The sequence below is a fragment of the Sinocyclocheilus grahami genome, unplaced genomic scaffold (assembly GCF_001515645.1).
Source record: "Sinocyclocheilus grahami isolate Dianchi unplaced genomic scaffold, SAMN03320097.WGS_v1.1 scaffold54.1, whole genome shotgun sequence".
Lineage (NCBI taxonomy): Eukaryota > Metazoa > Chordata > Actinopteri > Cypriniformes > Cyprinidae > Sinocyclocheilus > Sinocyclocheilus grahami.
The window spans coordinates 5,406,354-5,418,957 of record NW_015505233.1 but is presented as its reverse complement, the minus strand read 5'-3'; the positions used below and the strand labels follow the sequence as shown (position 1 = coordinate 5,418,957).

Genomic DNA, 12,604 nt, shown 5'->3' with positions numbered 1-12,604 from the left:
TAGTATTTTGATCCTGTCATGGCAAAGCTACATTTTCTGCAGCCATTATTCCAGTCTTCCATGTCTCATGATCCTTCAGAAATCATTCTAACATTTTTATGATCATGTTGAAAACAGTTGTGTTGCTTAATATTATGTAAACTGATTTTTTTCTAGATTTTTTTTTGATGAACAAAGTTCAAAAGAACAGCATTTATTTGAAATGTAATTTTGTAGCACTGTAGAAGTCTTTTCTGTCACTTTTGATCAATTTAATGCATCCTTGTTGAATAAAAGTATTAATTTCTTTTAAAAAATCTTACTGACCCCAAATATTTGAACTGTATAAAATATAGATTTTTAATATTGGCTATTTGTTAGTTAACATGAAATATTTTTGCTTTTGAGGAATTGGGCAGAATTTTAAACGGTGATCCTTTTTTCCTCTCGCTTTTTCCTTAAATATTTATTAGTCATTTTATGAGGGTTTCATCTTTCAGTCTTTTCTTAAATCGAAGCTTCCTTTTCAAACAAGGTCATTGCTGGATGCTCGCTCTCTCCTGGCTTCCTGTTTGTGCTGTTAAACTTTCTTGAGTTGGGAATGTAGAATGCATTTCACTATATGCAGTCTATTATACATATATGAAATGAGGGGCTTCTATAAGATTTCCAGGTTGATGAGGGTCTATTTAGATTGACATAAATGATGCAAATCCCTCTGATGGGTTTAGGCACAGCACTTCAGTAGTCTGAAGCAGATGTTGGTTCAGGCAGCTATTTATGGCTTGGTGCTTCATAGTAAGTAGTGAAAATTGAGTCTTATAATTACGATGATAAAAAAAATCTTGATAGTTACTGTGGGAATCAGTAATCTGACTAGTCCATCCATATAATTGTCCAGTCTTAATGCTGTCTGCATATCTGTAGCTTTCTGCAGTCATTAGATTAGAGCGCATAGACATGGAGGAAAATATTAATCTCGTAACAAAGAGGAGAGGACATGGATATATAATCCGTCCTCCTCATCTCTGTCTTCCCTATTGCTTTTGATTTGCCTCTCGGTCAGTTTTACCCTACCCTTTGTCTGTTCACGCCATCCTGTCATATTCTGATGTTGATAAAAACATAAAACTAGACTCGCACCAGCTAATGATGGAGACAGGAACTGTTCCGCTACACTGTAATTGGTTGCCCAACAGGGAGTCAACCAGCCCTGAATGAACAATGAGGTGCTTGGCCTCCTCTGTCAGCAAGCACCGCTTCTTTCATTAGAAAGAGGTTCAGTCACCAAGAACGGCTGCGCCTCTAGTTTACATCTGATGCAATGCCACGACAATCTGGAAACCGCGATGCCCTCTTATGCACAGTTTTGGGGATTTTCAGAGAAGCTTTATACAGCAGTGTGATTTGAATAGAGTTTGGAAATCCCTTAACTTTGACTCAGTTAAGTTATTCAGTATTTCATCTAGTTGCAGCATTAGCATGTCCACGTTTTTCTCGTTTTTTTCTCTGTTTGGAAAGTATTTGCTCAACCTGGCAACCCGTCATCTACACTGTGGGACAGTGTGAAACTAATCTGGCAAAAACTTGCTGTTAGAGCACAGCTGTGCTATGTTTGGTTTAGGCCCAGAATGAAACGGGGAAGTGGGGATTAACTGGCCTGGGTGGCAGGTTCTGCATTTCTTTAAAAGAGCTAAACAGCCCTGAGAGAAGTACGGGGGCTGCACTATTTTTGTTCTTTGACTTTTTTTTTTTTCCTTCCATTTTTAGCAAATATAGCTGTGGTCTGAGATAAAATCATAAAGTGTAGGATAGTTTGAGAATTATCCTAATTACTTCTGTTGATCTAAAAGGAATATTTGGCATTTAATAAATGTAGCCCAATTAACAGCATTTGTGGCGTAATGTTTATTACCAATCAAATATTGAGGTTACAGTGAAGCACTTTTAATGTGAGTAAATGGGGCCAATGTTCAAAGATTCAAAAGCAGAAATGAGATAGCACTTGAATAATTCTGTTAGAACTTTATGCATTATTTGAGCTTTAAAATTCACATTAGGGTAATAAGCCCATTTTGTAAAAGCATCTTAATGATTTTATGAATGATTTATTCAATTCAAGTTTATTTGTATAGCGCTTTTCACGATACAAATTGTTGTAAAGCAACTTTACAGCAAATTAAGTTTCTACAATATTTAGTGGTAGCTTCTCAGTGGTGACTGTCAGTTAATGTACATATGGCAGAAATGTACGGAAAAATCAATTAAAGCCGTAATCAAACAGACGATGAACACTATTAACCGCAATTATTATATGATGCAATCAAACTTATAGCAAAATGTGGTAGTTCTGTATGTTGTTTCAGGGTTGGCATCATCTGAGATCCTCTGAGGGGTTAGCATCATCTCTTCTCAGGTGTTCTGGATCCAGACTGAAGCTTGTGTAAATCCTAAACTGAGAAACAAATAGAGACATAATTAGCGTAGCTGCTGTTCCAAGGTTCTGGTCGTCTCACACGTCTTCCATTTAAGGATTATGGAGGCCACTGTGCTCTTAGGAACCTTAAGTGCAGCAGAATTTTTTTTGTAACCTTGGCCAGATCTGTGCCTTGCCACAATTCTGTTTCTGAGCTCTTCAGGCAGTTCCTTTGACCTTATGATTCTCATTTGCTCTGACATGCACTGTGAGTTGTAAGGTCTTATATAGACAGGTGTGTGGCTTTGCTAATCAAGTCCAATCAGTATAATCAAACACAGCTTGACTCAAATGAAGGTGTAGAACCATCTCCAGGATGATCAGAAGAAATGGACAGCACCTGCGTTAAATATATGAGTGTCACAGCAAAGGGTCTGAATACTTAGGACCATGTGATATTTCAGTTTTTCTTTTTTAATAAATCTGCAAAAATGTCAACAATTCTGTGTTTTTCTGTCAATATGGGGTGCTGTGTGTACATTAATGAGGAAAAAAAATTAACTTAAATGATTTTAGCAAATGGCTGCAATATAACAAAGAGTGAAAAATTTAAGGGAGTCTGAATACTTTCCGTACCCACTGTATAGTATCGAATGCAGCACTAAGATCAAGTAAAACTAGCGATGAGATGCAGCCTTGGTCTGATGCAAGAAGCAAGTCATTTGTAATTTTAACAAGTGCAGCTTCTGTGCTATGGTGGGGCCTGAAACCTGACTGAAATTCTTCATAGAGATCATTTTTTTGCAGGAAGGAGCACAATTGAGCAGACAACTTTTTCTAAAATTTTAGACATAAAAGGAAGATTTATCCATTTATTTATTTATTATTATTTTTAAAAAATTCCATAGTTTTTCATTGGAATGTCATAACTTGATCTTCTGGTGAAAACAACATATTTCTATGGTGATAATTTTTTTCCATAATCATTTGCATGTATGTTACAATACGGGAGAAAAGATATCGCACCTACTTTATTACCACAACTTTCAACACTGATGTTGTTTATTCGTGCCTATACTATTCATACATTTAATATTTAACATTACTTATTTAACATATTCCTACTATTTACATATTATTTAACATTCTTACATATTACTTATTTAACATATTCAAACATTTAGTATATTAACATTTACATACTGGCCTCATTTACTTTCACTGCAAGTAGCTCACTGCAAGTAACTCAGATTTTTGCCTTTTTAATAAAGAAATTTTTTTCAACAGACAAGTTGAAATAGTTTTATTGGTAATCAACATTACGCCACAAGTGCTGTCGATTGAACTTAACTTGTGTTGAACCAGAAATAATCCTTTAAGGTCTGTCATGCTCAAACATTATGGTTGTCTTTTTGTGGACAGCACACTCTTGTCAAAAAATAAACACTGCCCCTTCAAGTTTTTATGATTAAATCCAGTACGTAACCTGTATAAAAGTAGACACTGAACTGATGTCTCAAAGTCTCTGAAGGAAAAGCTCGGCACTGTACTTACAGAAGAGCTGCTGCGGATACAGAGTGACAAGAATTTGCAATGTATGGGCGTTAGTATTCATAGTGTGTGCGCTCTTTCATTTTAAAGAGCGCTTGATTAGACCGAATCCCAAGGGGAAAGGATTAGAGGATTATGTGGTGTTTTCCCCAGAGACGATCGGCCACGCTAGACCAGGCTAACATCCGTCACAGCCAAATTAATATGGGGCTCAGATAACAGACACCAAAACTTCTCATATCAGAGCCGAGGAGTGTGTCCTCTCCATGAACCCGGCTTACTGTCACACATCTCATATGTGCACAAAGGCGATCATAAAGAGGTCTGAAATGGCTTCGAGTCGACCCCAGATTATGAAAACCTCAGAAACCTTCTCAGTCTTTGTTGATGTGAAACATTAACATGTCATGATATAAACACACACACACTAATAGCCAATGGCAAACACACACAGGGATAAAGATAACGTGTGAATGTGCAGTCGTTCCCGGCTTATACGTTTTTAAGGCCACAAAAACATTTATAGGAGCCAATAGCTAAAGAGAACTGATCCTGAAGACACACGAAGCATGTCATTAAACAAATCACAGGACCAATAAAGCTGCAAATTAAGATTTCTAATGCAAATACTAGACCTCATCATTTTTTATCTTCAGTTTTCTCTAACTGGCAATGCTTGTCAGGTAGGATAAAGCTTCACCTGACAGTTCTCCACTCCTACAGCTGACAATGACAGAAGAAAGGTGACAGAAAGACTCGAAAGTCGAGACTTAAGGTTTTGTGGTTTCCATGTCACTGTGTTGTCACATGAGTAAAGGGGTGAGACATCAATGAATGTGTCAGTTGTATAGCCTACAGAAGTGCTACATTGGTATTGTGTAGGAGAAAGGTGTGTTGATGTGATTTTGCACTTGCACTCGTTTGCACTCTTAGGCTGTCAATTTGAAATTTAAATCAAACCTAGAAATCAATCATTGCACATATTAGTTCACTCACTGGTGATTTAACTTTGACAAAGTGAGTCATTTATAGTACAGGCACTGTACAAGTTCCACTTGTCTCAAGATCCTGTGTTTGGAGAATTAAATAAAGTTTCTAGAAAGTTTCTGATGATACAATGGGCAACATTCTGAGCAATGTTGTCGGACAACTTTGGGAAATGTTGCCATCAATGGGCAACCAGGTGAGACACAGAGCCCACGAATGATCTAAAATGCCCAAATAGAAATGTGTTACCCATTCTTAATCGGAAAGTGCCCAAGCAACGTTGCTCCAAAAAAGTTACCCTGTGTATCATCAGCCTTATAAATAAAGGTTCCAAAAAGTTTTTTTTTTCATTTTTATTTTTTTAGTGTTGCCATATAAGAACCATTTGGTTTCCCCAAAGTGCCTTAAAGTCAACAGTTCCTGAAAGAATCCTTTTTTTTAATTGTGATTAATTTTTAGTAATCTAAATTTTTTTCCATTATAAAGAAGTTTTTTGTACAAAAGTTCTTAATGGATCCAAAGAACCAAAAACTGTACACCATACTTTAAATGTAGTAATTTTCATATGTTCGTATGAGTCTCAGTGATATTTATCAGTGAGAAGGGTATGTATATTGTCCTCTGGTGCCATCTGCCAGTAACAAAGCAGAAGCAAAATGTCCCATAATTCACAGCAGGAGCTCAACCAATAAGAAAATCACAGAAATGAGGTCACACAGCTGAGAGTCAGTCTATAAAAGAATGTGTGTTATGTAAGAACCTCAAACTTCCTGGCTACTAAGAAACTTATTTTCATTGTTCAGGTATGAAAGGGTTGATCTGAAAAATACAAAAAATTGTATTGTAGCTGGCATTTTATTGAACAATTGTTGTAAATCACATGACCAGTTCCATTGCAATATACAAAGCCTCAGAAAGGTACATCTTAACTGTTGTTTAGCAATTTGCAAATTTTCATAAGTATGTTAGATGCTAAAGCTTGAAAATAATAGATTTTAAAGATCATTTTGGTCTACAAATGTTTGCAGTAAGAACGATCTGAAATTTGAATACAGCTCAACAATGGGGATTCCTTTAAGACAAAATTCCCTAGAGGGGAAAGTCCGATCTTTTTCCTCGAATCGGTTCTTTTGAACAGTTCGATTCAGTGAACCAGTTTGTTTGATTCATTTACATCATACCGTTTTCAGCAAATCACGTGCTCCTGGAGGTCTATACAATACATGCTACGTATTAAAACCAACTATCACACTCCGTTCCATGAGTATGTGACTTGTTATTGTCTCGAGAAAGGCTTGGACCAAGATTGACCGGTTTTGGTAAGACCGATTGATAAGACTCGGCTCAAAAGAACAATTAGCTCGCGCATTAGACATCTCTACTTCCGTTTCAACTGTAAATGTTGTTGATAATGTAACTTGGCGTTTTTGGGGGATTTATCACTACTAAGCTGTTTCTTTGTGTCTTTTACTCTAAAGACATGCATGTCTACAATCTCGTCGTATTTCTGTGCTGTGCGGTAAGTAAAACTTTAAACCATATTCAGTTTTATACGGTATATACTGTTCACTGTACATATCTAAAACGCGCATCGACAATCACTAGAGGAACACAGAAATGTATGTAATTGCTTTGTTTCGCTATTACTATTGCTATTTTAAAAATAATTTAATACAATTTAGTGTAAAATACTGTAGTACAAACATACTAAACATTTATTGTACTTTTAAGTTTCATTTTCATTTCATTTTTAAAGTTTCATTTAAGTTACCCGTAATCTTGCTGTTGAGAACGCATGCTTGAAAAGAATTTCAACAAAAAAGCGTAACTTTAATTTAATATTTTATCTGTTAAAGGCAGTTTTTCCCCCCCCCCCGTGTTTTAGGTGGCAACTGTAGGACTGACAGAAGGCAGGCTCCGGCGCACGAGACGCGGCGCCTGTGAATACGGGACTTACCAGCATGAGGGAAACACTTGCTGTCTTTGTCCCACAGGTAAGATCTAATATGTCTCCGCACATTGACTCCGGGGCTCGACATTAAAGGGGTCATATGATGCTGCTAAAAATAATATTATTTGGTGTAATGAAATGTGTTTATGCGGTTTAAGGTTCAAAAACACATTATTTTCCACATACTGTACATAACTGTTTCTCCTCTATAGCTGTGTCTCATTTAGAAGGCTGCGTCCTCCGGAGGTCGCATTCGAAGGCTGCATACGTCATCGAGGCTGTCTCATTTCAGAAAAGCAAGTAGGCCACTCCGAATGCGACCTTCTTTCACAGGAATTCGGAGGATGCATGAGGTGTATCCTTCGCTGCTACAGATAACCCACAATTCTTTGCGTCGCCGTGAACAACCGTTGTTAATTTGAAAAATGCCGGCGCCGGCAGATGCACACACAAGCGCAGATGTGGTGTTTACAACTTACCTTAAATCGCCTCAGTAAAAACGGATAACCTTTGTTTTTAATATCCTCCTCCTTTTTTCTTCTCTAACAGATGTCTGCTGTAACGTTATATACGATGCAGCTCCTCAAACATTGAACAAAATAAAACAAGTAAAATATATATATTTTTTCAAATTACTTTCCAAACTTAGAAATAATTTTACTTCATTTAAGTATTGTGCGAGCGCAACAATGCTCTAAATGTGTTGGCATAGCAACATGATACTTCCTGTTTCCTTTTCCGCCCGTCCTACGAAGGCCGTCTCGTTTAATTCTAGGTTGAGGACACTTCGTATATGCATCCTACAGAGGATGCGACCTCCGGAGGGCGCAGCCTTCTAAATGAGACACAGCTTATGCCCCGCCTTTCTGAAACGCGTCGATTTTTACAAAGCTCATCGGTCTGAAAAGCGAGGTGTGCTCTGATTGGCCAGAAATCCAGTGCGTTGTGATTGGCCGAATTCCTCAAGCGTGTGACAGAAATGTTACGCCTCCTACCATATTGTGATGATGCCCTGTCAGGCCGGAGCCACAGACAAAAACATTAAAACCCATTATAAACGAGGCATTTGTTTCATCCAGTGGGGATATAATTACGGATTTTAATGACTTATACTGTCTTTTTACGCGTTGCGCTGTGTAAACATAAATCCATGTCTGCATTTGTGATCAGAGAAACGACAAACAAGCGCTACTCTACGCTGCTCAAAACTCGCGTTTAAATCATCAGTGGCAAATTCCTTAAATATGAAAACATACTTACAGGCTGTGAGTCAGAAGCGCCGGCATTGTAGGCTACTCTCCCAGGTTCAGTCCTCGTCCTCCGTAAAATGCGTTGCAGACACACGAATATTTGGGTTGAACTGTTCTGGAGCAGTGTTGTAAATACAACTTAACCACTGATTTCTAGTCGTGTCCAGGCCCGGACTGGCCATCTGGAGCACCGGGAGAATACCCGGTGGCTGATTTGGCCCGCTGCCCTGTTTTTTTTGTTAAAGTTATTATTATTATTAAGATTTTATATTTATGCCTTCTCAATGTACCAAAGTGATCATTTCTGATTTTTTCATTCGATAATAAATCATAAATCGGCTAGTCTTGACTGGCAGCGCTGCGCTATACGAATCAGCTCACGTGTGTTCCGCGCTTCCTTCAAATGATTCCGAATAAAACCGATGCGCGGGACTCGATGAGTCAGAAAAATTAAATTTTTTTAGCAGAGACAGATATTCACATGGATTTATTGTTTGGGGAAGTCGTGGCCTAATGGTTAGAGAGTCGGACTCGTAACCCAAAGGTACTGGCAGGGATTGTAGGTGGGGGGAGTGAATGTACAGCGTTCTCTCCCACCTTCAATACCACGACTGAGGTGCCCTTGAGCAAGGCACCGAACCCCCAACTGCTCCCCAGGCGCCGCAGCAAAAAAAATGGCTGCCCACTGCTCCGGGGGTGTGTTCACGGTGTGTGTGTGTGTTCACTGCTGTGTGTGTGCACTTTGGATGGGTTAATGCAGAGCACTAATTCCAAGTATGGGTCAACATACTTGGCCACATGTCACGCCACTTTCACTTTACAGCCCTTAGAGGCCTACAGAGGGAGCTAGAGCAGACAGCAACACAAAAATAATATGAGTAACACGCTCACAGCCTAATAATTCAATAGTGTATTAAGGCTTTTTCAACAAATATATTGTACTAATTTTGACATTTAGGCACTAGTCAAAAGGTTTTGTGAGATTGTGAGATTTTTAATGTTTTTTAAAGAAGTCTCTTCTGCTCACCAAGCCTTCATTTATTTGATCCAAAATACAGCAATTGTGAAATATTTTTTATTAAAATGTAATTTATTCCTGTGATTTCAAAGCTGAATTTTCAGCATCATTACTCCAGACTTCAGTGTCACATGATCCTTCAGATATCATTCTAATATTCTGATTTGCTGCTCAACAAACATTTATTATTATTATTATTATTATTATGTTGAAAACAGACTCTGGAACACAAAACAAGGCATAAGGGTAAATTTTATTCTGAACTTTCTATTCATCAAAGAATAGAAAGTTCAGAAGAAAATTTACCCTTATGACTTGTTTTGTGTTCCAGAGTCAGAAATATTTAAGACAACCATGTAATTATCTTAATTTAGAAGAAACCAAAGGATGTTCTTGAGTATACACGTGTGTATTTGTGTGTGTTACAGGTTACCAGGTCTTAAATCACTGCACAGATAAACCTGAAACACATTGTGAGAGGTGTGAGGATGGTGCCTATATGGATCACCCAAACAGTGATCACAAATGCCAGCCTTGTAAAGTCTGTGATTCCAATGGTAGGTCTTAACACCTTGTTAGTTTTGTCAGTTAAATTGTGATTTTCTGCAAATCAATGTTTTTCTTGTTATACTATCTAATAAACATGAATTTTAACAAATGGGCAGTAAACAGTCAACTCTTATTTAGAAAATATTTGGCAAAACATCACTAATGCCAGAGATGGGTAAATCAATGTTTTTCTTGTTATACTATCTAATAAACATGAATTTTAACAAATGGTAATAAACAGTCAACTCTTATTTAGAAAATATTTGGCAAAACATCACTAATGCCAGAGATGGGGCTGTTTTCAAAGGGTAGTATTGTGCTTCTTGAAGCCCAAATGTAAGCATAGGCAAAACTAATTTTAAAAAGTCTTATTTCTGCTTAACAATAGCAAACATGGACACGAAGGAGAGATGTTCACCGTTTTACAACACTGTCTGCTGGTGCAAGGAAAATTATTACTGTGACAAGCGTGACCAGTGCAAGGCCTGTTCTCCCTGTGACATGTATGTAGTCAGCCAAAGGCCCTTTTCTCTCTGAAATGAATGACAGATGTCTGTGTGCTTAGAAATTTAGAATGGAAATTACTGTAAAAAGCTGTGTGCATGCACATGTTGCTGCCATTCGAACCAAATACAATCTGTGCTAAAGCAGACTCAGTTTGGGCAAAATACTGAAATTATCCTGACATAAGTTATCTTTTGTTTTCTTCCTCTCTCAAAAAGACAAAATATAAAAGTAACAGCAATGCTTGTGTTTTACTTAACAATACATAGCAATATTAAATAACTGTAACCCTGGTCCAGCTGGCCTAAAGGTTTGCAATGTTTTTTGTTTTTTTGTTTTTTTGCATCCGTGTTTCTGCTCATTTGATTTTGCTAACATTTGCTTGAAGATCTGAAATTTGGTTTAGCATTTTTATACTATCTCAGTATATTATATATTGGTTTTCAGTTTATTATTCTGTCTTATTCTGTTCAACAGGTGTGAGAAACTTGGAGTTAAACAACAATGCACAAAAACCAACAACACTGTGTGCCATGATGCCATACATCCACAATCCACAAGCACAGGCAAGGGCTGCTTTATTACTGATTTCAGTACATGTTAAAATGCCCGTGTCCCAAGAGCACTACTGTGTACTCACAGTATAAGCAATAACTTATTAAAACTTAAAATAAAATGTAATTTAAAAAAAACGTAATAAAATAAAGCGTATGCAGTATAAACGCTAAGTAAATTACAGATAATTGACTAATGATTGCTTATTTCAGGGACCATTGTAGCTGTTTCGGTGTTGCTCATACTTTTGGCTGGTGTTGGTGTGCTGGTGTTTTGGCTATGGAGAAAACACAAGCTTTGTTTTAAGGATGAACAGAGCAAAGATGCAATAAATCATGAGGTAATTTTTTTTATTCTAAGCTTTCATTGCAACCTTGTGGTGTTACAGTGGAACTGCATGTTAATTTATTTTATTTGCATTTTCAAAACATTGATGAATATGCTTGTGTTTCCCCATATAGGAAGGCCTTCACCTGAAAGGTATGTTTCCTAGTGAGAACTATTTGATATGTTTGCATGTTTTTTTAAATGTCAGAAATATATATCAGTATCCTCCCTTGAAATGGTAATTTTTTGGCATCAAATTTGTTGAATTCATGTTCAGTTGATTCAATAATGTCAATTACCAATAAGTAATATGTGATATTAGCAATAACTTTACCCAGTTATTTTTTGGTAAATAAACTATTTAAAATAACCATTAAAATAAACGCATGCCTTATTTGATCCCCTGTAGATGGAACGTTTCTGGAGAAAATAAAGACATTAGATCAGTTCAAATAATAGCAGGATAATAAGCTTAAATCAGTGCGGTCTTCTTTTTCTGTGTAGATTTAGAGCTGAACCCTGACCTGGCAGAAATTGCTGATGTTCTGGGCTGGAAAACAATGAAACGTGTTGCCCAGCGGAGTGGCGTGAGCAAAACTGATATTGAGGAACATGAGCTTAATCACCATAACGATGTGAAAGAGCAGACCTTCGCGCTTCTGCAAGCTTGGTCCCAGAGACAAGGTTTACATGGAGCCTACCCAGCTCTCATCAAAAATCTTCGTCACATGAATGAAATTAGAACAGCAGACGAGATCCAGAAAATTATTGAGAAAGAAGCAATAGCTCAGCCATAGACTGAATGGGAGTTGTGAACTAAAAATGCACATTCATATTTCATATTGTGAAAACAGTTTGAAAATACCAGCAGCAGAATTTTAATTTCTTTACTTGTCTATATGATGTTGATCAGTTAAAACTAAAATTCTAGATATGAATTGTTTGCTATAGATTTGGTCATTGACAGCTGGCAGCATAATAACCAAAAACAGGTCATTTTAGACTGATCTGTAAACAAAGTCAAACAGTTCAAGTCATTCACTTTTATTTTGGTGTCAAATGTCCTTTTCTCTCAGTATACCTCCACCCTGAATTTATTTAGTAATTTAAAGGAACACTCCACTATTTTTGAAAACAGGCTCATTTTCCAACTCCCCTGGAGTTAAACAGTTGAGTTTAACCGTTTTCGAATCCATTCTGCCGATCTCTGGGTCTGGCGGTAGCACTTGTAGCCGTAGCTTAGCATAGATCATTGAATCGGATTAGACCGTTAGCATCTCGCTAAAAAATGAAAATTAATCGTTAAAGTGGGAGGGGTTGACCATGGTACCCTGTACTGTGTGTCCACATGGAGTGCTGTGTTTAACATTTTTTGATTGTTCACAAGAGTGTGTGTCATGGGTATTGAGTGTGGGGTAGAAATCTGAGGGTCTTTGCTGGCACCTCCCTCTTTATTTTTGTTTTTAATCGTATTGTACTTATGGTTTTGTATGTTACTGGTATAGACTTGTGATGTG

General features: G+C 37.3%; 1 protein-coding gene across 2 annotated transcripts; it reads left to right on the top strand.

The window, feature by feature from the left end:
* The first annotated feature begins 6,102 nt into the window (after window positions 1–6,102).
* fas (Fas cell surface death receptor) lies at window positions 6,103–12,238 on the top strand. 2 transcript variants are annotated; one of them, XM_016269811.1, is made up of 9 exons: window positions 6,103–6,252; window positions 6,412–6,452; window positions 6,819–6,927; window positions 9,581–9,709; window positions 10,090–10,204; window positions 10,683–10,771; window positions 10,973–11,100; window positions 11,222–11,240; window positions 11,592–12,238. In XM_016269811.1, the coding sequence occupies exons 2-9, from the start codon at window positions 6,414–6,416 to the stop codon at window positions 11,882–11,884; spliced, it is 921 nt and encodes a 306-aa protein (XP_016125297.1). In that variant the 5' UTR covers window positions 6,103–6,252; window positions 6,412–6,413; the 3' UTR covers window positions 11,885–12,238. The 2 variants fall into 2 exon arrangements, with proteins under 2 accessions (XP_016125297.1, XP_016125296.1); XM_016269810.1 differs by lacking the exon at window positions 6,103–6,252 and having other exon boundaries at window positions 6,288–6,452.
* Window positions 12,239–12,604: the final 366 nt, after the last annotated feature.

Excerpts from the sequence above, each read along its gene's own strand:
- fas (XM_016269811.1), top strand. The coding sequence starts at position 6,414 with ATGCATGTCTACAATCTCGTCGTATTTCTGTGCTGTGCG. Across the intron at positions 6,928-9,580 it reads TTGCTGTCTTTGTCCCACAG|GTTACCAGGTCTTAAATCAC; the intron begins GTAAGATCTAAT and ends TGTGTGTTACAG. Across the intron at positions 10,205-10,682 it reads GCCTGTTCTCCCTGTGACAT|GTGTGAGAAACTTGGAGTTA; the intron begins GTATGTAGTCAG and ends TCTGTTCAACAG.